A 27,030-nucleotide genomic window follows, 5' to 3' on the forward strand; every position below is an offset into this window, starting at 1 on the left:
GTCATTTTTTTTTATTGGAGTTAAAATTAACGTAGATATATGACCGAACCTAACCACCCCTACCTAACCTAACCTATCTTTATAGGTTAGGTTAGGTAGCCGAAAAAGTTAGGTTAGGTTAGGTAGTTGAAAAACAATTAATTCATGAAAACTTGGCTTATTAGGCAAATCGGGCCTTGCATAGTAGGCTGAGAAGTGCATTCTGGCTACTAGGTATACATATATATATATATATATATATATATATATATATATATATTGGTGTATACTGGCAGCAGGTTTTCTTTCAAACATGTTTCATTGAATATGACCGCATATTCTGTATTTATTATTTTCTGGTTTAGGGCTTCTATCCCTCTAACTATTTTCTTAGCATCAGGGCTTAATTGGAATAGGAGTTCTCCAAAACTCATTTTCGTACTTTTAAGGTGAAGAAAAGAAGTGATTTACTATAGAGTGTATTACACTTATTTGTATAATTTGCACGACGTTTCGAACCTCCATGGTTCATTCTCAAGTGAACAATCTTACAATACTAGTTGATTTTATACCCGCATTAGGTCAGGTGATAATACAATGAAGGTGAAAAACATGGGGGATACATAAGGGATAAACATAGGGGCTGCAGAAGGCTTATTGGCCCATACGAGGCATCTCCTATCTAAACACAAAGATTAATCCAGTGTAATTGGCCTGTTATGTTGGACATTGTCTTCTGTGTTGGCATCGATATGTTCTTGTCTTGTCCTTAGTCTCATGGTGGGTAGAGTAAATAGTTCCGTGATTTGGGTGTTCATGGTAGGTCGCTCTATTCTTATGTGAATTGCCTCAAGAATTTGTAATCTTCTTGAATCTTGGGTTTTGTCTATTATGCAAGTATTCTTGTTCAACATTTCTCTTGTTAGAGTAATGTCATGGGCTTGTTTCATGTGATTCCTAGGGGCACCAGATTGAAGATGGCATGTCAAACGCCTCGTCAGCTTGGTCGACGTCATACCTATGTACTTACATTGAAGGTTACATCCTTCGTGGGGGCAAGTGTACATGTATACAACGCTTGACTGCTGTAGAGGGTTCTCCGTCGGCTTCGGGCTGTTTTTGATAAGGAGTTCGGAAGTCTTCTTGGTTTTGTAGAATATTATCAGGTTTATGTTTTGGTTAGGAGTAGTGCTTTTTACTCCTTTACGGATTATTTCTTTCATTATTCTTTCCTCTTTTATATGTTCACTGTGCATGGTTGATTTGTAATATAATTTTATTGGGGGTGTTGTGGTTTCTGTTCTAGGTTAAAAGTACGAAAATGAGTTTTGGAGAACTCCTATTCCAATTAAGCCCTGATGCTAAGAAAATAGTTAGAGGGATAGAAGCCCTAAACCAGAAAATAATAAATACAGAATATGCGGTCATATTCAATGAAACATATATATATATATATATATATATATATATATATATATATATATATATATATATATATATATATATAATAATAATAATAATAATAATAATTTTTATTTAGGTAAAGGTACATACATAAAGAGATTTTACAATGTTTGTTGGCTTTATAGATAGAGCTAGTACATACAATGCCTAAAGCCACTATTACGCAAAGCGTTTCGGGCAGATATATATATATATATATATATATATATATATATATATATATATATATATATATATATATATATATATATATATACATATATATATATATATATATATATATATATATATATATATATATATATATATATATATATATATATATATATATATATATATATATATGTCGTACCTAGTAGCCAGAACTCACTTCTCAGCCTACTATGCAAGGCCCGATTTGCCTAATAAGCCAAGTTTTACTGAATTAATATATTTTCTCTAATTTTTTTCTTATCAAATGATAAAGCTACCCATTTCATTATGTATGAGGTCAATTTTTTTTTATTGGAGTTAAAGTTAACGTAGATATATGACCGAACCTAACCAACCCTACCTAACCTAACCTAACCTATCTTTATAGGTTAGGTTAGGTTAGGTAGCCGAAAACGTTAGGTTAGGTAGGTTAGGTAGTCGAAAAAAACATTAATTCATGAAAACTAGGCTTATTAGGCAAATCGGGCCTTGCATAGTAGGCTGAGAAGTGAGTTCTGGCTACTAGGTACGACATATATATATATATATATATATATATATATATATATATATATATATATATATATATATATATATATATATATATGTATATATATATATATATATATATATATATATATATATATATATATATATATATATATACATATATATATATATATATATATATATATATATATATATATATATATATATATATATATATATATGCAGAATAACTACATATGAAAAATAGTGTGAATTACTTGGATCAGTGTTTTTGTGATCATTGTTGCATATATATATATATATATATATATATATATATATATATATATATATATATATATATATATATATATATATATGTGGTACCTAGTAGCCAGAAGGCACTTCTCAGCCTACTATGCAAGGCCCGATTTGCCTAATAAGCCTATGCGTTATGCGTGGTTTCCTCCGAGGCTATGGGTCCCCCTTCTTCCAGCTAGAGGCGGTACTCCCTTCTATATATATATATATATATATATATATATATATATATATATATATATATATATATATATATATATATATATATCATATATATATATATATATATATATATATATATATATAGACATATGTCGTACCTAGTAGCCAGAACTCACTTCTCAGCCTACTATGCAAGGCCCGATTTGCCTAATAAGCCAAGTTTTCCTGAATTAATATATTTTCTCTAATATTTTTCTTATGAAATGATAAAGCTACCCATTTCATTACGTATGAGGTCAATTATTTTTAATTGGAGTTAAAATTAACGTAGATATATGACCGAACCTAACCAACCCTACCTAACTTAACCTAATCTATCTTTATAGGTTAGGTTAGGTTAGGTAGCGGAAAAAGTTAGGTTAGGTTAGGTTAGGTAGGTTAGGTAGTCGAAAAACAATTAATTCATGAAAACTTGGCTTATTAGGCAAATTGGGCCTTGCATAGTAGGCTGAGAAGTGAGTTCTGGCTACTAGGTACGACATATGTATATATATATATATATATATATATATATATATATATATATATATATATATATATATATATATATATATATATATATATATATATATATATGTCGTACCTAGTAGCCAGAACGAACTTCTCAGCCTACTATGCAAGGCCAAATTTGCCTAATAAGCCAAGTTTTCATGAATTAATTGTTTTTCGACAACCTAACCTACCTAACCTAACCTAACCTAACTTTTTCGGCTACCTAACCTAACCTAACGTTTAAAGATAGGTTAGGTTAGGTTAGGTAGGGTTGGTTAGGTTCGGTCATATATCTACGTTAATTTTAACTTCAATAAAAAAAAATTGACCTCATGCGTAATGAAATGGGTAGCTTTATCATTTCATAAGAAAAAAATTAAAGAAAATATATTAATTCAGTAAAACTTGGCTTATTAGGCAAATCGGGCCTTGCATAGTAGGCAGAAAAGTGCGTTCTGGCTACTAGGTACGACATATATATATATATATATATATATATATATATATATATATATATATATATATATATATATATATATATATATACAGAGCACCACTTGGTTTCCGAACTTTAGTTATCCGAAACTTCCAGTTTCCCGATTGGGGTTGGGGAGTCATGCTACCCGAACAAAGTTCGGGTAGGAAGGGGTCCGCCAAGCGTCACGCTGGTTTGTTGTGGTGGGTGGGAGATGGTCCAGTTTGCCCACTGTGACTTCACAGATTCACGGCCTATTATTCCTATTATTTTGAATTGCCATAAGGCTGGAATGTTCATTCTGTGCTTTTGTTTTACATATCTGCACAATCAAGAAACATCTGTGCACCATGTTGGCTCCAAATGCACGCATTGCATCAGTGATGGCTGACTGGTGGGTGGATGGCCGATGGAGTTTAGGTGGGAGGCAGTATGAATGAGGGGGGGGGGAGAATCAGTGAGAGAGGGGGAGAGAGAGATGCTAGGAGGGAGGGGGAGGTAGGGAGAGATGTTAGGAGGTAGGGAGAGATGCTAAGAGGGAGGGGGAGGTAGGGAGAGATGCTAGGAGGTAGGCAGGAAGGGATGGAAGTAGTGAGAATTAGGGAGGGAAAGGCAGGCTGGCAGGCACAGGCAGGCAGGCACAGGCAGGCAGGCAGGCGCAGCAGGGAGTGAGTGGTAGTCACGCGGTTGAACCGCGTGGCCTTGAGAGATGGGATGTAGGGGGGCGGGTGGTTTGTTGGTGGTGGGGGCGAGACCGGCTCATTCCCGAAGATAAGCCTAACACACACTACCCGTTAGCATGATGGCAGGGAGGGAGGCAGGCTGGCTGGAAAGGAAGCAGGCTGGCAGGCTGGGAAGGAGGCAGGCAGGCAGGCAGGCTGGGAAGGAGGCAGGCAGGCAGGCAGGCAGGCTTGCAGGCTGGGAAGGAGGCAGGCAGGCAGGCAGGCTTGCAGGCTGGGAAGGAGGCAGGCAGGCAGGCAGGCTTGCAGGCTGGGAAGGAGGCAGGCAGGCTTGCAGGCTGGGAAGGAGGCAGGCAGGCAGGCAGGCTTGCAGGCTGGGAAGGAGGCAGGCAGGCAGGCAGGCTTGCAGGCTGGGAAGGAGGCAGGCAGGCAGGCAGGCTTGCAGGCTGGGAAGGAGGCAGGCAGGCAGGCAGGCTTGCAGGCTGGGAAGGAGGCAGGCAGGCAGGCAGGCTTGCAGGCTGGGAAGGAGGCAGGCAGGCAGGAAGCGATATATGGGTGTTGAAGTGAACCATGAACCACGTGACCTTTGAGTGTGTGTGTGTGTGTATGGGTTTGGGGTGGGGGGAGAGGGGGAGGTGTATCGGTGGTGGGGGAGGGACCGGCTGACTCCGTAAGCCTAACCACACTCCACAGACCTGTGACCCAGATTTGTTTCTTAAATGTACAGTACATCATCGTATATTTTAGGCAGGATGTGCCTGCAGGCTGGCAGGAAACATCCAGAGGATGTTTGCCAGACGTCTTAATAATCAGTTAGGAACAATTAAGGACTTTTATAAAGCGGATCAGGACTTCACTTATTGGTGAGTACAAACAAAACACAGTCGCATTTACGCTATGAACCTGTCGATTTTTTCCCCTAGAGTTTTTTCGTACATTTTTTCGGAAAAATTTCTTTTTACATTTCTAGTTTATTTTTTCCCCTCTATTTCTCGTATACGAACTTACATGTTAACCGACGGGTCTCGTCCCCAAGGGGTTCGGAAACCAAGTGGTGCTCTGTATATATATATATATATATATATATATATATATATATATATATATATACATATATATGTCGTACCTAGTAGCCAGAACGCACTTCTCAGCCTACTATGCAAGGCCCGATTTGCCTAATAAGCCAAGTTTTCATGAATTAATTGTTTTTCGACTACCTAACCTACCTAACCTAACCTAACCTAACTTTTTCGGCTACCTAACCAAACCTAACCTATAAAGATAGGTTAGGTTAGGTTAGGTAGGGTTGGTTAGGTTCGGTCATATATCTACGTTAATTTTAACTCGAATAAAAAAAAATTGACCTCATACATAATGAAATAGGTAGCTTTATCATTTCATAAGAAAAAAATTAGAAAAAATATATTAATTCAGGAAAACTTGGCTTATTAGGCAAATCGGGCCTTGCATAGTAGGCCAAAAAGTGAGTTCTGGCTACTAGGTACGACATATATATATATATATATATATATATATATATATATATATATATATATATATGTCGTAGCTAGTAGCCAGAACTCACTTTTTGGCCTACTATTCAAGGCCCGATTTGCCTAATAAGCCAAGTTTTACTGAATTAATATATTTTCTCTAATTTTTTTCTTATCAAATGATAAAGCTACCCATTTCATTATGTATGAGGTCAATTTTTTTTTATTGGAGTTAAAGTTAACGTAGATATATGACCGAACCTAACCAACCCTACCTAACCTAACCTATCTTTATAGGTTAGGTTAGGTTAGGTAGCCGAAAACGTTAGGTTAGGTTAGGTAGGTTAGGTAGTCGAAAAAAACATTAATTCATGAAAACTAGGCTTATTAGGCAAATCGGGCCTTGCATAGTAGGCTGAGAAGTGAGTTCTGGCTACTAGGTACGACATATATATATATATATATATATATATATATATATATATATATATATATATATATATATATATATATATATATATATATATATATATTTATATATATACATATGTCGTACCTAGTAGCCAGAACTCACTTCTCAGCCTACTATGCGATGCCCGATTTGCCTAATAAGCCAAGTTTTACTGAATTAATATATTTTCTCTAATTTTTTTCTTATGAAATGATAAAGCTACCCATTTCATTATGTATGAGGTCAATTTTTTTTTATTGGAGTTAAAATTAACGTAGATATAAGACCGAACCTAACCAACCCTACCTAACCTAACCTAACCTATCTTTATAGGTTAGGTTAGGATAGGTAGCCGAAAAGGTTAGGTTAGGTTAGGTTAGGTAGGTTAGGTTGTCGAAAAAACATTAATTCATGAAAACTAGGCTTATTAGGCAAATTGGGCCGTGCATAGTAGGCTGAGAAGTGAGTTCTGGCTACTAGGTACGACACACATATATATATATATATATATATATATATATATATATATATATATATATATATATATATATATATATATATATATATATATATATACATATATATATATATATATATATATATATATATATATATATATGTATATATATATGTCGTACCTAATAGCCAGAACGCACTTCTCAGCCAACTATGCATGGCCCAATTTGCCGAATAAGCCAAGTTTTCATGAATTAATGTTTTTTCGACTACCTAACCAACCTAACCTAACCTAACCTAACTTTTTCTGCTACCTAACCTAACCTAACCGATAGAGATAGGTTAGGTTAGGTTAGGTAGGGTTGGTTAGGTTCGGTCATATATCTACGTTAATTTTAACTCCAATAAAAAAAATTGACCTCATACATAATGAAAATGGTAGCTTTATCATTTCATAAGAAAAAAATTAGAAAAAATATATTAATTCATGAAAACTTGGCTTATTAGGCAAATCGGGCCTTGCATAGTAGGCTGAGAAGTGCGTTCTGGCTATTAGGTACGACATATATATATATATATATATATATATATATATATATATATGTCGTACCTAGTAGCCAGAACTCACTTCTCAACCTACTATGCAAGGCCCGATTTGCCTAATAAGCCAAGTTTTCCTGAATTAATATATTTTCTCTAATTTTTTTCTTATGAAATGATAAAGCTACCCATTTCATTATGTATGAGGTAAATTTTTTTTATTGGATTTAAAATTAAAGTAGATATACGATCGAACCTAACCAACCCTACCTAACCTAATCTAACCTATCTTTATAGGTAATGTTAGGTTAGGTAGCCAAAAAAAGCTAGGTTAGGTTAGGTTAGGTTGGTTAGGTAGACGAAAAAACATTAATTCATGAAAACTTGGCTTATTAGGCAAATCGGGCCTTGCATAGTAGGCTGAGAAGTGAGTTCTGGCTACTAGGTACGACATATATATATATATATATATATATATATATATATATATATTGTGACGATAATCTCCTTCAAGAGATTGAGCCTGCTCTTCACTCCAAAAATACGTCGTTACAAATATACAAAACTACTATGGAAGAAATGTCCAACAACGACAACAACATCTCCAAGGTTTGCCAGAGAGCAAAACGTATGCAGCCAGGAACACCTGCTCAGCCTCAAACCGCCAAACTACCTGTCTTGTTGCCGGCTCCTCGCTGATTGGCCGCCGGTCTAGCTGCAACTGCACTCCACCCACCATACTACTTGATGTCTGGGGCCGCCACGACCTCAGTCCTCAGAATATTCAGTGCTTTCATACGGTTAACACTTCTTCCTGGTAGACTAAGCTTTGGCTTACGTGTACTAAGAGAGGTGATAGCTTAAAGCCAATATTCCTGCACCTCTCATTTTATTGTATATTGCACAGCTTGTTATTGCTCACTTGTCTTAACGTAACTTTTCATTTTGTCATTTACTTATTCTTATTATTTTGATTGATTGATTTTATTATATGAATTTGTATGTCCATTTTATTCATGTTTTGTTTATCTAACGTAATTAAAATTCCATTGTTAAAATTTACTTGTGTTTTGTGTGTCTTCTCCTTACCTTACCACAGACGAAGTTCCAGATTTTCTTTTTTTTTTATTCTATGTGACGAGGCTATACCCCTAGCTTTGAACAGCCGAACACCAACGCGTTACCGTCACATATTATATGGGGGCCTGTCCGGGAGCTTCACTCAGGTACTGGTGCCAAGTGGTAATTAATGGTAAGCGTATTTAACTTTGTTAACGTAGCTTTTACTATTTTTCATATTCAATTTCATTTTTTATATGGTGCGGTGTATTGTGCATTACGAGAGTAACATATGGTGAAGGTGAGACAACTTTGGATTACGTGGTGACTGTAGGCCGCAGTCATACTCTTAATTGGTCATCTCTCCCTCCGTGTTATTACTCGTGTTTACCATCTTTGTCCCGTGGATATTTCTCATTTTGACAGATCATCATATTGGTACCCTGGTACTGTGGTCTGCCCCGGGTCAAGAGCACCCAATCTTCTGCAATCTGACTGTAGGAGGACAAAGAGGGCCATAGTTCCTCTAGCTCGAACTTTAGTTGCTGACTTGGGACCTCAGCAGCAGTTCTCTTCACCAGTTGACACCTCGCACCCCTACACGTCAGTCAGAGATGATGATACATACAACGGTAGGGAATTAGCTTACTTTTTCAGAGCACAAAAGTTCGCTAATTCTGTAAGTATCATATTAAATTCAGTAGGAAAAACTTGCTTTATGTTCTATAGAGACTCGGCAAGGTATGCCTACATCCTTGGACTACCAATTTTACTTTTGAAGCAATTAACTATTTCATTTGTTTTCGAAACTCTGTTTCATTTGTTAGTAGGATTTTCTTGCCCTTATCCTCTTACATGAGTACCGGGTACAAGATTTCCTGCGCCCTTGATTTAAATTAATCATTTAACATCTTGTTCTTAACTTTAATTGTTAAAGATCCCACAGGATAGGTATCAGTTGCCACGTTGTCCTGTTTCTAACATTCACTATAACTGAATATTCGTGTTACATTTATTTGCTAATTTCACCATGTTTCGTCTCCAAGCTTTCCGTGCAGATCCAGCAGGTGCAATAGGGACTTTAAGTCATGCCAAGAAGACTGAATTACAAACTCTTGCACATGAGTATCAACTAACAGTTCCCTACCAAGCCAACAAGAGTGAAATACACAACTTGTTGTTGGATCATTTCCTACAGCAAGGTAAGATAGACTCTGGTTAGACTCTTGGACTCTGCTACTAATGTTGGAAGCAGGTTGTTGTTCCCTGCTTCCAACACTAGTAGCACTGTACTATGCCTTCCCTTCATATCTGAACTCAAAACTTTTACCAATACCTTTCGTCCTCTTGACATTAAACTCGCCTTTCGACAAACTAACACACTTCGTAGTAATCTAGTTCACACTGCTCCTCCTGCTTCTAATGCTGCTGGTGTCTACTCTATTTCCTGTTCATCTTGTCCTCTCCAATACTTTGGCGAAACTGGCCGTACACTGAATGACAGACTTAAAGAACACAAGAGAAGTGTTATGTCTGCAGACACTAACAATGCTCTCTTCTGCCATGTGAGGGATTCTAATCATCCCATTGATTGGTCTTCCTCCAAAATAATCTTTCCTGCCTCTACTCTACACAGACGCCGTCTTGTAGAATCGGCTCTTATTAACAATGAACCCAACATGAACTTGAGTCCTGGCTTTGTTGCTGTGGACTCTTCCCTTTCACAGTATATACTCAAATGCTCTAATCTTTCTAACAAACGTGACTTAACATAAGCTTTCCCCCTTCCATTTCTTTCTTTCTCTCTTCTCCCTTTTTCTGTTCATTGTCTTCTACGCTCCCATCCTCTTCTTATTCCTATTACTATCTCCTTCGGTGGTTATAATAGGAGCTGCCTTTTCCCATGCCTGGAGTGCAACTTCTCCTAGGCAACGACTTGGCAGAAGACCTGCAACCGACCAACCTGATCGTCATGGACAAACCCCAGGTGTGTAACTCTGTGCCAAGTAACCCTATTCTATCGTATGTTCCAGCAGAGGTTCAAGAGAGTGATGAAGTTTCTCCTCCGGTTCTCGTGACCACCCGTGCACAAGCCGCACGTCCACAGCCAGCTGACTCTACTGCTACCGCTGTCCCTCAAGACCCTCAGAAACTACCCCCGAATCTGACCAAGTTGGAGTTCAGTAAGTTGCAGAGGGAAGATCTTACTTTAACACCATTGTTTTTCCAGGCTGAGACTCAACCCGACAGTATTCCTGGGTTCTTCCTAGAGAACAACTTGCTCTACCGCAGATATAGACCCAGTAAACTGAAGGAGGAGGACGATTGGGCCAACATTGAACAACTTGTGATTCCTACCAGCCTGCGGCCCACTATTCTACACCTGGCCCACGGAGCACTCTCCCACTACCGCTTCAACAAGACTTACCATGGAATTCGTCACGACTACTACTGGCCAGGTATGGTAAATAGCATCAAACAGTACGTAAAACAGTGTCATACATGTCAGATGGCAGGCAAACCGAACATCTCCATTCCCAGAGCGCCACTGATTCCCATACAGGTGCCTGCGGAACCTTTCCACAGACTCATAATAGACTGTGTTGGTCCTTTACCTCGGACCAGTTCGGGTAACGCCTATATCTTAACCATCCTGTGTCCTACCACCAGATTTCCCATAGCAGTTCCAGTGAAGAACATCACGGCTGCTACGGTTGTAAAACATCTATTGAAGATCTTCACTCAATACGGATTTCCCAGGGAGATTCAGAGCGACTGTGGTACCAACTTCACCAGTGATCTCTTCAAAAGGACACTGGAGGAGTTCAACATCAAACAGGTATTGTCCAGCCCCTATCATCCTGCTTCACAGGGTTCTCTTGAACGTAGTCATCAGACTATCAAAGCACTCTTGAAAAAGTTTTGTAGTGAAACCTCTAAGGATTGGGATAAGCAAATCGACCTTATAATGTATATTTACAGAAGTCTCCCCAATGAGTCCCTAGGAGTATCTCCTTATGAGATGCTCTACGGCCGTAAGTGCCGTACTCCCCTTAAGGCTTTCAAAGAATCTCTCAGAAATGCCACCCTCAGTGAGCATCAGAATGTGCCCCAGTTTCTTCAAAACCTTCAACACATTCTAGAGAGAGTCCACCGTTTTGCCCATGATAATCTATTGAAAGCCCAGGAGAGGATGAAGACTCATTACGACCAGAACAGCAAAGTACGAAAATTTAAGCCAGGAGACTTCATTCTAGCATACTTCCCTATCCCAGGTTCACCTTTACAAAACAGGTTTTCAGGACCCTACCGCGTCAAAGAGTGCAGAAATAACAACAGCTACGTCATAGAGACTCCAGATAGGCGGCGGAAGACCCAGCTGTGCCACGTCAACCTCCTGAAGCAATATAATGGTACTCCTCCCACTGTCCTGATTAACTGTTCTACCTCCACAGAACCCCACATCCACAGTGAGACCTTCCCAGCTTCTCCTCTCGAAAGCACTGACAAGGAGTCAGCGCTTTCTAATTCTGAAATCCTTAATGATCTTCCCAAATACTTTCAGGATAATAATCGTGCTCCTTTGCCCTATTCTAATTCCACTCTCACCTCGTCAGATAAGCCCTTCATCCTCCATGTCGACGCCAGTGGTACCGACGTTGGTGGTGTCGTGATGCAGCACCGAGGCGAGGAGAACACACCTGTCAGCGACTACTGCTACAAGGAACTACGGAACAATTGGCAAGGAACTACTCTTCATCATCCTGAAGCTCCAGCACTTCACTCCACACCTGAAAAGTGCTCGGTCCACCATCAACATGGACCACACCACCCTACACCTCCTGCAGCACGCCCACTTCCCATCTCAACGTCTTCTACTATGGGCTTGCTAAGTGCAGGAATTCAACCTGGAGACACGCTATACCAAGATTCCGACAACATCTTAGCCCATGATCTCTCCAGAGTTTATGAAGTAGAAGCGACTCCATCCATTACTCCACCACATAACGACGTACTTCTTCCAGAACCGCAGGCTTCGAGGGAGAGTTGTGACGATAATCTCCTTCAAGAGATTGAGCCTGCTCTTCCCTCCAAAAATACGTCGTTACAAATATATAAAACTACTATGGAAGAAATGTCCAACAACGACAACAACATCTCCAAGGTTTGCCAGAGAGCAAAACGTATGCAGCCAGGAACACCTGCTCAGCCTCAAACCGCCAAACTACCTGTCTTGTTGCCGGCTCCTCGCTGATTGGCCGCCGGTCTAGCTGCAACTGCACTCCACCCACCATACTACTTGATGTCTGGGGCCGCCACGACCTCAGTCCTCAGAATATTCAGTGCTTTCATACGGTTAACACTTCTTCCTGGTAGACTAAGCTTTGGCTTACGTGTACTAAGAGAGGTGATAGCTTAAAGCCAATATTCCTGCACCTCTCATTTTATTGTATATTGCACAGCTTGTTATTGCTCACTTGTCTTAACGTAACTTTTCATTTTGTCATTTACTTATTCTTATTATTTTGATTGATTGATTTTATTATACGAATTTGTATGTCCATTTTATTCATGTTTTGTTTATCTAACGTAATTAAAATTCCATTGTTAAAATTTACTTGTGTTTTGTGTGTCTTCTCCTTACCTTACCACAGACGAAGTTCCAGATTTTCTATTTTTTTTTTATTCTATGTGACGAGGCCATACCCCTAGCTTTGAACAGCCGAACACCAACGCGTTACCGTCACAATATATATATATATATATATATATATATATATATATATATATATATATATATATATATATATATATATATATATATGTCGTACCTAGTAGCCAGAACGCACTTCTCAGCCTACTATGCAAGGCCCGATTTGCCTAATAAGAAAAGTTTTCCTGAATTAATATATTTTCTCTAATTTTTTTCTTATGAAATGATAAAGCTACCCATTTCATTATGTATGAGATCAATTTTGTTTTATTGGAGTTAAAATTAACGTAGATATATGACGGACCCTAACCAACCCTACCTAACCTAACCTAACCTATCTTTATAGGTTAGGTTAGGTAGCCGAAAAAGTTAGGTTAGGTTAGGTTAGGTAGGTTAGGTAGTCGAAAAAACATTAATTCATGAAAACTTTGCTTATTAGGCAAATCTGGCCTTGCATAGTAGGCTGAGAAGTGCGTATATATATATATATATATATATATATATATATATATATATATATATATATATATATATATATATATATATATATATGTCGTACCTAATAGCCAGAACGCACTTCTCAGCCTACTATTCAAGGCCTGATTTGCCTAATAAGCCAAGTTTTCATGAATTAATGTTTTTTCGTCTACCTAACCTACCTAACCTAACCTAACCTAGCTTTTTTTGGCTACCTAACCTAACCTTACCTATAAATATAGGTTAGGTTAGGTTAGGTAGGGTTGGTTAGGTTCGGTCATATATCTACGTTAATTTTAACTCCAATAAAAAAAAATTGACCTCATACATAGAGAAAAGGGTTGTTTATCATTTCATAAGTAAAAAATTATAGTAAATATATTAATTCAGGAAAACTTGGCTTATTAGGCAAATCGGGCCTTGAATAGTAGGCTGAGAAGTGAGTTCTGGCTACTAGGTACGACATATATATATATATATATATATATATATATATATATATATATATATATATATATATATATATATATATATATATATATATATATATATATATATATATATATATATATATATATATATATATATATATATATATATATATAATTAATTAATTAATCCGGAATTAATATATTTTCTCTGATTTTTTTGTTATGAAATGATAAAGCTACCCATTTCATTATGCATGAGGTCAATTTTTTTTTATTGGAGTTAAAATTAACGTAGATATATGACCGAACCTAACCAACTCTACCTAACCTAACCTAACCTATCTTTATAGGTTAGGTTAGGTTAGGTAGCCGAAAAAGTTAGGTTACGTTAGGTTAGGTAGTCGAAAAACAATTAATTCATGAAAACTTGGCTTATTAGGCAAATCGGGCCTTGCATCGTAGGCTGAGAAGTGCGTTCTGGCTACTAGGTACGACATATATATAACCTACCTAACCTAACCTAAGTTTTTCGGTTACCTAACCTAACCTAACCTGTAAAGATAGGTTAGGTTAGGTTAGGTAGGGTTGGTTAGGTTCGGTCATATATCTACGTTAATTGTAACTCCAATAAAAAAAAATTGACCTCATACATAATGAAATGGGTAGCTTTATCATTTCAAAGGAAAAAAATTAGAGAAAATATATTAATTCATGAAAACTTGGCTTATTAGGCAAATCGGGCCTTGCATAGTAGGCTGAGAAGTGCGTTCTGGCTATTAGGTACGACATATATATATATATTATATATATATATATGTCGTACCTAGTAGCCAGAACTCACTTTTTGGCCTACTATTCAAGGCCCGATTTGCCTAATAAGCCAAGTTTTCATGAATTAATTGTTTTTCGACTACCTAACCTACCTAACCTAACCTAACCTAACTTTTTCGGCTACCTAACCAAACCTAACCTATAAAGATAGGTTAGGTTAGGTTAGGTAGGGTTGGTTAGGTTCGGTCATATATCTACGTTAATTTTAACTCCAATAAAAAAAATTGACCTCATACATAATGAAATGGGTAGCTTTATCAATTCATAAGAAAAAAATTAGAAAAAATATATTAATTCAGGAAAACTTGGCTTATTAGGCAAATCGGGCCTTGAATAGTAGGCCAAAAAGTGAGTTCTGGCTACTTGGTACGACATATATATATATATATATATATGCGAACAAGCCTGAATGGTCCCCAGGACTATATGCGAATGAAAACTCACACCCCAGAAGTGACTCGAACCCATACTCCCAGAAGCAACGCAACTGGTAACTACAGGGCGCCTTAATCCGCTTGACCATCACGGCCGTCAAAAGGAAGTGATAGCCGAGGCTATTTGAGCCACTTCCCCGACGGCAACTCGGATGGTAATCTTGGGCATAGCATTTCACCAAATCACCTCATTCTTTGGGGCACACGTGAGGAACACAAATGCGAACAAGCCTGAATGGTCCCCAGGACTATATGCGAATGAAAACTCACACCCCAGAAGTGACTCGAACCCATACTCCCAGAAGCAACGCAACTGGTAACTACAGGGCACCTTAATCCGCTTGACCATCACGGCCGTCAAAAGGAAGTTACCAGTTGCGTTGCTTCTGGGAGTATGGGTTCGAGTCACTTCTGGGGTGTGAGTTTTCATTCGCATATAGTCCTGGGGACCATTCAGGCTTGTTCGCATTTGTGTTCCTCACGTGTGCCCCAAAGAATGAGGTGATTTGGTGAAATGCTATGCCCAAGATTACCATCCGAGTTGCCGTCGGGGAAGTGGCTCAAATAGCCTCGGCTATCACTTCCTTTTGACGGCCGTGATGGTCAAGCGGATTAAGGCGCCCTGTAGTTACCAGTTGCGTTGCTTCTGGGAGTATGGGTTCGAGTCACTTCTGGGGTGTGAGTTTTCATTCGCATATTGTCCTGGGGACCATTCAGGCTTGTTCGCATTTGTGTTCCTCACGTGTGCCCCAAAGAATGAGGTGATTTGGTGAAATGCTATGCCCAAGATTACCATCCGAGTTGCCGTCGGGGAAGTGGCTCAAATAGCCTCGGCTATCACTTCCTTTTGACGGCCGTGATGGTCAAGCGGATTAAGGCGCCCTGTAGTTACCAGTTGCGTTGCTTCTGGGAGTATGGGTTCGAGTCACTTCTGGGGTGTGAGTTTTCATTCGCATATAGTCCTGGGGACCATTCAGGCTTGTTCGCATTTGTGTTCCTCACGTGTGCCCCAAAGAATGAGGTGATTTGGTGAAATGCTATGCCCAAGATTACCATCCGAGTTGCCGTCGGGGAAGTGGCTCAAATAGCCTCGGCTATCACTTCCTTTTGACGGCCGTGATGGTCAAGCGGATTAAGGCGCCCTGTAGTTACCAGTTGCGTTGCTTCTGGGAGTATGGGTTCGAGTCACTTCTGGGGTGTGAGTTTTCATTCGCATATTGTCCTGGGGACCATTCAGGCTTGTTCGCATTTGTGTTCCTCACGTGTGCCCCAAAGAATGAGGTGATTTGGTGAAATGCTATGCCCAAGATTACCATCCGAGTTGCCGTCGGGGAAGTGGCTCAAATAGCCTCGGCTATCACTTCCTTTTGACGGCCGTGATGGTCAAGCGGATTAAGGCGCCCTGTAGTTACCAGTTGCGTTGCTTCTGGGAGTATGGGTTCGAGTCACTTCTGGGGTGTGAGTTTTCATTCGCATATAGTCCTGGGGACCATTCAGGCTTGTTCGCATTTGTGTTCCTCACGTGTGCCCCAAAGAATGAGGTGATTTGGTGAAATGCTATGCCCAAGATTACCATCCGAGTTGCCGTCGGGGAAGTGGCTCAAATAGCCTCGGCTATCACTTCCTTTTGACGGCCGTGATGGTCAAGCGGATTAAGGCGCCCTGTAGTTACCAGTTGCGTTGCTTCTGGGAGTATGGGTTCGAGTCACTTCTGGGGTGTGAGTTTTCATTCATATATATATATATATATATATATATATATATATATATATATATATAAATGGAAAAGTTCGTTTGTTGAAAATCGATAATCTCCGAAAGTTCTTCACCGATTGCTTTGAAATTTTTACACAATGTTCCATTCGCATCCGGCCAGGGTTTTATATACGTACTATATAGATATTACGTATGTGACGGTAAAAAAAAAAACATTCTTTTTCTGAAAAACTGTGTTTTTCATGTGTTTTTCATGTGAGAGAAATCTTCGAAACCTCTTTTCTGATTGCTTTGAAATTTTGACACAACATTGTATTCGAATAGGCGCGTCTTTTTATATATCTACTATATACATGCCTCACCTATGACAGGAAAAAACACTCTTTTTTTTTAAAAACAGTGCCATCTGTTGGACATAAGAGCAACACACGCTGTAATCTCTGAAAGTTCTTCACCGATTGCTATGAAATTTTGACACAACGTTGCATTTGAATAGGCGCGTCTTTTTATATACTTATTATATAGATGCCACCCCCTGTGACAGGTTACCTTACCTTGAGGTTACCTTGTGGTGCTTCCGGGGCTTAGCGTCCTCGCGGGCCGGTCGTCGACCAGGCCTCCTGGTTGCTGGACTGATCAACCAGGCTGTTGGACGCGGCTGCTCGCAGCCGGACGTATGACTCACAGCCTGGTTGATCTGGTATCCTTTGGAGGTGCTTATCCAGTTCTCTTTTGAACACTGTGAGGGGTTTGCCAGTTATGTCCCTTATGTGTAGCGGAAGCGTGTTGAACAGTCTCGGGCCTCTGTTGTTGATAGAGTTCTCTCTCAGAGTACCTGTTGCACCTTTGCATTTCAACGTGGGTATTCTGCACATCCTGCACATCCAGGTAAAAACATGCGTTTTTAAAAAACAGCGCCATCTGTTGCACATAATAGCAATATTCACGCTATACTAAATATGTCACGAATTCCATTTCAATGTTTCCGATTGCATTCATAAATTTTATTTTCATAGATTTCGATTTATTATATTTTTCATTTAATTATTTTGTGTGACATTATGTTGGAATTGAGCTGTGTTGTTTAACATACCGTTCATTTCGTAAGTATACATATAGATCCCACACCTGTGACAGGTAAAACTAGGCTTTTCTTGACAAACAGCGCCATCTGTTGCTAGTAAGAGCAGCACACATGCTATCTATATAAATAAAAATTGAAATGTTCGATTTTTCAAAATCGCTAATCTCCGAAAGTTCTTCACTGATTGCTTTGAAATTTTCACACAACGTTCCCGTCACATCCAAGCGGGTTTTTATATATATACTATATATATATATGTCACGTCTGTGAAGGGAAAAAACATGATTTATTTGAAAAACTGTGTTTTTCACGTGAAGGAAATCTTCGAAACCCCTTTACCGATTGCTTTGAAATTTTGGCACAACGTTGCATTCGAATAGGCGCATGTTTTTATATACTTACTAAATACATGCCTCACCTGTGACAGGAAAAAACGTGCTTTTTTTGAAAAACAGCGCTACCTGTTGCATGTAAGAACTACACACACAATACTAAAATTGTTACAATTCCATTTCAATGTTTCCAATTGCGTTGATAAATTGAATTTTCATGTATTTCGATTTATTTTCATTTTGATTTAATTATTTTGTGTGATATTGCATTGAAATTGAGGTGTGTTGTTTACCATACTGTTCATTTCGTGGGTAGTTTATTTTTGTTTTGTTTTTTTCATTTTTTCATGTCGTTTTTTTAACTGTTCTTATTTTTCAATGCAGTTGGTGGTGGAATTGAGCTGTGTCGATTAAGCTGTGTTTGATTTTGAAATATTTCCTTAGTATTTTTTGTTTCTGGTTTGAAAACAAGAAAATGAACAACGTGTTTATTTCACATCTGCATATGTGAAACAAATATCTCCGTGGTGTAGAGGTAAGACACACGCCTAGCGTTCCGCGAGCACTCTGTCATGGGTTCGTATCCTGGCCGGGGAGGATTTACTGGGCGCAAATCCTTATCTGTAGCTTTTGTTTACCTCAACAGTAAAATGGGTACTTGGTTAAAACAACGATTCTTCGTGGGGGTCATATTCCAGGGACGTACCCGAAACGCTACGCGTACTAGTGACTGTACAAAAATGTAACAACTCTTGTATATCTCTAAAAAAAAAAAAAAGCCATGAATCCACCAGCTACAATGTTAACTGCTTTTTTCATGTTATGTTAGAATGACGCGTTTGCGAAAACACTGCTGTATGCGGAAGTGCCTACGTAATACATATGGAATGCGAGTAGAAAATCATTTGAACGTCGCAAACTAGGAGAGAGAGTCGACAGACAACTTGGCATACTCAAACAATCTAAGATAGGTAGATTGTACACCATGCATCCCAATCAAGATGAATGCTCTTTCCTTCGCGTGCTGTTGGTAAATGTGCCCAGTTCAACGTCTTTCCAGCAATTGAGATTTGTCAAACGGCGTCACACATGTCACTTTCCGTAGTGCATTTCAAGTTGTGAATTTAATGTTGAACAACAGACACTGGGATGTATGACTTAATGACGCGTCAAACACGTCACAACAAAATAAAATTCTTGCATTGTTTGCAATCATGTTGACCGGCTGCTCTCCCTCTCCAACACAGTTAGGGGAGAAATATAAATCGCACATGGCTTCAAATATTGTCCTTCGAATACACAAGGATATTTCATATATGAACATGGTTTTCACAGCAGAAGTCTAAAACGAAGCGTTGATTATGATTAAAGATTTTAGCTTAGAAATCGCGAACAAAGTTCTCATTTAACTGGGAATGACATCACCGAATCCATCTGCTGCTACTTCGTTCGTTATAGAATTGCGTCGTGTACCAAATTACAACACAGGTGATCTGTTGTCGTATGTGCAATCAAATATTCGTAAGCTTGAGCAAAAAGCATTTACAATAAAAAAAAAATCAAACTGTTACTAATGGGATTGGAGAAATCTTCTTCCTAGATGCGCCAGGAGGAACTGGTAAAACCTTCCTAATTAGATTGAGTCTTGCAGCGATTCAATTCCAAAATGGCATAGCCATTTAATGTTGAACAACAGACTATTACTATTCAGTACAACAGTACTATACTGTACTCTTGCGTCGTCCAGAATAGCTGCAATATTGCTACCTGGTGGAAGAACTGCTCATTGGACTTTGAAATTGCCACTGAACATGCAATTCATTGAAACTCCCACGTGCAACATTTCCAAAGCATCCAGCATGGGAAAAGTATTGCAGAAATGTAGACTTATTGTTTGGGAAAAATGCACAATGGACTCCAAAAAATCGCTCGAGGCTCTTGATCGATCATTGCAAGATTTGCGGTGAAACATCAGACCATTTGCTAACGCATTAATATTGCTTGAAGGAGATTTCAGGAAAACATTACCTGTAATTCCTCGATCGACACCAGCAGACAAAATAAATGCTTGCCTGAAAAACTCTACTTTGTGGAGCCATGTAAAGACGTTAAAATTAACTACAAATATGCGTGTCTAGCAGCAAAACGATCCATCAGCTAGGATATTCTCACATCAATTTCTGGAAATTGAGAACAGAAACGTGCCGGTTGATCTGACCTCAGGACGAATTTCATTGCCTCATAACTTCTACAATTTAATAACGTCAAACGAAGAATTTTTTAAGAAAGTATTTCCCAATATTCAAACCAATTATAAGAATCACGATTGGCTAAATAAACGAGCTCTTCTTGCGGCCAAGAACAAAGACGTCTACGAACTTAACAATATTATTCAGTCTAACATACAACGCGAGGCAGTCACATACATGTCCGTCGACACTGTTGAGGAAGCAGATGAAGCGATTAATTATCCTACAGAATTTTTGAATTCACTCAATCTGCCAGGGATACCACCACACGTACGGCAATTGAAAATCAGCGTGCCAATTATCATGTTGCGAAATATCAATCAGCCAAAGCTTTGCGATGCCATGGACCTTGCAGTAAAAAAAAATAATCAGCTACGTCGTAGAAGCCACAATCTTGACAGGATCTTTCAAAGGTGATTATGTCCTAATCCTCGCATTCCTATGATTCCAACAGATATGCCATATCGATTTAAGACAATGTAATTTCCATTTCGATTGGCGTTTAGAATTACCCTCAACAAAGCTCGGAACCAATCTTTAGAATTGTGCAGTTTATATCAAGACACAGATTGCTTCTCACAAGGACACTTATATGTTGCGTGTTCTAGAGTCGGCAAACCAGACAATCTCTATATATCCGCAGACAATGGAACAACAACAAAATATTGTGTACACACAAGCATTGTCAAATTAAACATATTAGAAACGTGCGCTTTCTCTTTTCTTTCTTTTTCATTTAACCAGACTGAGCCACAGCAACGCGTGGCGGGTACTACTAGTATATATATATATATATATATATATATATATATATATATATATATATAACTGAAAACTCGCACCCCAGAAGATACTCAAACCCATATTGCCATAAGCACAATGCAACTGGTGTGTACAGGGTTCGAGTCACTTCTGGGGTGTGAGATTTTAGTTGCATATAGTCCTGGGGACTATATGTAATATATATATATATATATATATATATATATATATATATATATATATATATATATGCATATATATATATATATATATGCATATATATATATATATATATATATATATATATATATATATATATATATATATATATATATATATATATATATATACATATATGACTGTCAGACCACGGAGGAAGAATTGAAACAGGAATTTCCTTAAGTACTTTCTTATATTAATACATCTATATATAAAAGGGCCATACAGGTTAAATGTATGCTATATTATACTGACGTGCTATATTGAGGCTTATATAGGGGATCCAACCTGTACATACCAGGGCTCACATTAAGGCTGTTGTTACAATGTTTGATTAGAGCAGACTAGATCACATTTCGTTCAACGAAACCCTTACTTTTAACTATACATTTTGCCCCTCTGAAGTCGATGAGGTATCGACTTCAGTTGACTTGGCAGTATTGTTCATATCTGATACTCAGACATGCTCCTGTTCAGATTACCATGATTTTTGTTACCACGTTTTTCTACCGAGTAATTATGTTCTTATTTTTGTGCACATGCCGAGAGGTGTTTGTATTTACGCACATCTTATCTATCTTTTTATTTTAATCTGTTATTATACTTGTAAGCTATTATTGCATACCACCGAGGTCCTTTCAGTATCATTGTATTTAGCTAGCCAGAGCTTGTCGACAAGGGACGTCGATTTGGTAGCGTGACCGAGGGGTGTTTGTACTCAAATTGTATGACGGTTGGGTTATAGCCAATCACAGGGGAGTAGGGCTCTGACGTCATTCCCCACAGAGCCGGCACTGGCCGCTCTCCTCGGTATCTCACAGAACCAGAGCTAGGTAGGACCTCGGCAGGCCTCATCTATACCTTGTTGCCTTTACCTAAAAAATTACTGAACTGAACTACTGTGTATTCTCTACAACCAAGCAAGCACCGTAGGTCTAAGGCGACGAATATACACACAAACAACTCTCCACACCAGCACCTCTACACAGAAGCACCTCTACACACCAGTACCTATACACACCAGCACCTCTTCACAGAAGCACTTCCACACACCCGCACCTCAACACACCAGCACCTCCACACACCCGCACCTCAACACACCAGCACTTCCACACACCCGCACCTCAACACACCAGCACTTCCACACACCCGCACCTCAACACACCAGCACCTCCACACACCCGCACCTCAACACACCAGCACTTCCACACACCCGCACCTCTACACACCAGCACTTCCACACACCCGCACCTCAACACACCAGCACTTCCACACACCCGCACCTCAACACACCAGCACTTCCACACACCCGCACCTCAACACACCAGCACTTCCACACACCCGCACCTCAACACACCAGCACTTCCACACACCCGCACCTCAACACACCAGCACTTCCACACACCCGCACCTCTACAAATGACAGAAGAGACGTACCGATTACATCCTTGATAGATGCAGCCTCACTACAGGTCAGGAAGTTGTTGTAGAAGCTCACCATCACAATGCCTCCGTTCACTGCCTGTGGGTGGAGAGTAAACGTTCACTGCCTGTGGGTGGAGAGTAAACGTTCACTGCCTGTGGGTGGAGAGTAAACGTTCACTGCCTGTGGGTGGAGAGTAAACGTTCACTGCCTGTGGGTGGAGAGTAAACGTTCACTGCCTGTGGGTGGAGAGTAAACGTTCACTGCCTGTGGGTGGAGAGTAAACGTTCACTGCCTGTGGGTGGAGAGTAAACGTTCACTGCCTGTGGGTGGAGAGTAAACGTTCACTGCCTGTGGGTGGAGAGTAAACGTTCACTGCCTGTGGGTGGAGAGTAAACGTTCACTGCCTGTGGGTGGAGAGTAAACGTTCACTGCCTGTGGGTGGAGAGTAAACGTTCACTGCCTGTGGGTGGAGAGTAAACGTTCACTGCCTGTGGGTGGAGAGTAAACGTTCACTGCCTGTGGGTGGAGAGTAAACGTTCACTGCCTGTGGGTGGAGAGTAACGTTCACTGCCTGTGGGTGGAGAGTAAACGTTCACTGCCTGTGGGTGGAGAGTAAACGTTCACTGCCTGTGGGTGGAGAGTAAACGTTCACTGCCTGTGGGTGGAGAGTAAACGTTCACTGCCTGTGGGTGGAGAGTAAACGTTCACTGCCTGTGGGTGGAGAGTAAACGTTCACTGCCTGTGGGTGGAGAGTAAACGTTCACTGCCTGTGGGTGGAGAGTAAACGTTCACTGCCTGTGGGTGGAGAGTAAACGTTCACTGCCTGTGGGTGGAGAGTAAACGTTCACTGCCTGTGGGTGGAGAGTAAACGTTCACTGCCTGTGGGTGGAGAGTAAACGTTCACTGCCTGTGGGTGGAGAGTAAACGTTCACTGCCTGTGGGTGGAGAGTAAACGTTCACTGCCTGTGGGTGGAGAGTAAACGTTCACTGCCTGTGGGTGGAGAGTAAACGTTCACTGCCTGTGGGTGGAGAGTAAACGTTCACTGCCTGTGGGTGGAGAGTAAACGTTCACTGCCTGTGGGTGGAGAGTAAACGTTCACTGCCTGTGGGTGGAGAGTAAACGTTCACTGCCTGTGGGTGGAGAGTAAACGTTCACTGCCTGTGGGTGGAGAGTAAACGTTCACTGCCTGTGGGTGGAGAGTAAACGTTCACTGCCTGTGGGTGGAGAGTAAACGTTCACTGCCTGTGGGTGGAGAGTAAACGTTCACTGCCTGTGGGTGGAGAGTAAACGTTCACTGCCTGTGGGTGGAGAGTAAACGTTCACTGCCTGTGGGTGGAGAGTAAACGTTCACTGCCTGTGGGTGGAGAGTAAACGTTCACTGCCTGTGGGTGGAGAGTAAACGTTCACTGCCTGTGGGTGGAGAGTAAACGTTCACTGCCTGTGGGTGGAGAGTAAACGTTCACTGCCTGTGGGTGGAGAGTAAACGTTCACTGCCTGTGGGTGGAGAGTAAACGTTCACTGCCTGTGGGTGGAGAGTAAACGTTCACTGCCTGTGGGTGGAGAGTAAACGTTCACTGCTTGTAGGGAAGAGTAAACCTTAGAAGTAGAGTTGACGACTTAGCATTAACTGAAATTTTTTTAAGGCCAGTTACTGCTAAGACATCAGAGGTCCCAGGAAAAAATTGTCAGAGTTTTAACTCGTCACTGACATACTCGTTTAAGACCGAAATATTTTCAGAGAATAGTTTAGGACCGAAATACTTCAGACCATTTTCTGATAATATGTTCATAGAAGTTTTGTTAAGGAAAATAGACATCTTAGCAGTAACGTTTAGTTTTATATCCATTTACTGCTATGTAACCCATTTTAAGACCGAAATTATTAAGAGACTAGTTTAAGACCGAAATTAGACAGAGACCAGTTTAAGACCTAAATATTTGCCAAGACCAGTTTAAGACCAAATGTTATAGAGACCAGTTTAAGACCCAATTTTCATAGTTTTAATCCTTGCTGTGTTTTTACAGAGTTCTTATGGAAGAAGTTCATATATTGCTAGAGTCTAGTTTGAGACCGAAATTTGTCAGAGACCAGTTTATGACCCAAATATTTACTTACTTACAGGAGTTTTACGTACACCTGCATTCTTAAGAGGTTATGGTTATCTTATGGAGGAAATTAAACTCTTCAGTGTTGAGCAGATATTTTAAAACGTTCATTAGATATTAGCGCTTTGACTGAGCTCTTTACATTTATAAGTGTAGTTTCGCTACTAATAGCCTAATTAAAACCAATCATATTTCAGACATAGTAAATAAGATAAAATGAGACACCCAGTGCTAGCTCCCATCCCTGTCTTAGTCCCCTCTCGTATCTTCATTAGTATCTAAATAAATCCTCTAAAATTTAAAGCAATCATACTTCTGACAGAGTAAGTAACGAAAATAGAGTTAAAAAGTTCTAGCTCCTGTCCCCCCGCCTTAGTTTACTCTCGTAGACTCGATACTAACAGTCCAATTCCCCTTGAAGTTTTAACCCGCTCTATTTATTGCATAGTAAATAGGGTGAAAGCAATTACCAAATTTCAGCTCTTGTCCTCCACGTTACTTTACTCCTATAACTCCGTTAATGCTAATTTCCCTGAAATTTAAAAGCACTGTATTTCAGACATAATAAAATACAACAATTTAGTTACCAAGCTTCACTTCCTGCCCCCCACCCCCTCCACCACCTTACCTGGTTGATACCTGGTTGATGGGGTTCTGGGAGTTCTTCTACTCCCCAAGCCCGGCCCGAGGCCAGGCTTGACTTGTGAGAGTTTGGTCCACCAGGCTGTTGCTTGGAGCGGCCCGCAGGCCCACATACCCACCACAGCCCGGTTGGTCCGGCACTCCTTGGAGGAATAAATCTAGTTTCCTCTTGAAAATGTCCACGGTTGTTCCCTCCTTAGTCCACCTTAGTTCCCTCTCACACCCCCGTTATTATCTGATCAATTTCCTCAAGATTTAAAACATAGTTATTTCAGATGTAGTAAATATGGTAAACACAGTTACTGAACTCCAGCTTCTGTCTCTATGTCTTAGTTTTGTCCTACGACTACTTTAATAATATATCAATTCCCCCTGAGATTTAAACCTGCTGTATTTCGGACGTTTTGTGACTCTCTGACTCTCTGTGTTGTCTTTACTTAAGAAGAATGTTCTCTAAAATCTTCATGCATTTAAAGAATCTCTCCAAGACAGCAATAATACTTTCCAAAATCATTTTAATTGTCATTTGCACTCTTTAACACGACTTTATATAAAATAGTCACTCTCTAGGACTTCTTCAAGCATCAAATAATCTCTCAAGTGTAACAAACGTTATTCTTCATTCAATAAATAAGTAGTGAAGGGCAACTTTTCAAAATATTTGTAAAGTAAGACACTGCATTATGTATCCTCAAACAACTTTAAGTATTACATCAAACTAAACATGTGCAAACCTTATGTACTAATAAACTTACGCTTCAAGTGAAAATTAATAAAAATTACTGACTTTTATGTGTTAAGAGCTTTTGCTAAGACATTTACAGTCAAAATTCGTTCATTACATTTAACTTGTCACAAAACACAACACTTTAAGTAACTATTTCACCTTTTTGTAACAATCTTGCATTTCTGTTTATTATTTATTCTGTTAAAATATATTTTATTATCCATGATATCAAGCAACAGCTCAATAACAAACTTATCGAGGTTGGGCACTACCTGCCGCACCACCCAGTACTGACAAATTCAGCTACTACCCCAATAAGAATAATATTTAACTGCAGTGCTAAGAGCAAGCAGAATAGTGTTTCATTGAATGACTGCCTTCAAACTAGCCCTAGCCTTTTTCAGAGGCTATACAAAATGCTGTTAAAGTTCTGCATCGGAAATTATGCATACACGGCTGACATCAAGAAAGGCCTTCCTTAGGGTAGGTCTTTAAGAAGAAGACCGTAACTGTACCAAGTTCCTATTCATCAAGGATCCTAATGATCCAAACAGTGAAATGGTCAA

General features: G+C 39.4%; 1 protein-coding gene across 1 annotated transcript in view; it reads right to left on the minus strand.

The window, feature by feature from the left end:
• Positions 1-27,030, minus strand: part of LOC123755128 (dipeptidase 1-like) — a 648,930-nt gene that overhangs the window by 103,705 nt on the left and 518,195 nt on the right. Inside the window, exon 6 of the mRNA XM_069332760.1 lies at positions 23,000-23,084. Coding sequence (XP_069188861.1) covers positions 23,000-23,084 — 85 coding nt within the window. The remainder of the gene's footprint in view (positions 1-22,999; positions 23,085-27,030) is intronic.

The sequence above is a fragment of the Procambarus clarkii genome, chromosome 28 (genome assembly GCF_040958095.1).
Source record: "Procambarus clarkii isolate CNS0578487 chromosome 28, FALCON_Pclarkii_2.0, whole genome shotgun sequence".
NCBI lineage: Eukaryota > Metazoa > Arthropoda > Malacostraca > Decapoda > Cambaridae > Procambarus > Procambarus clarkii.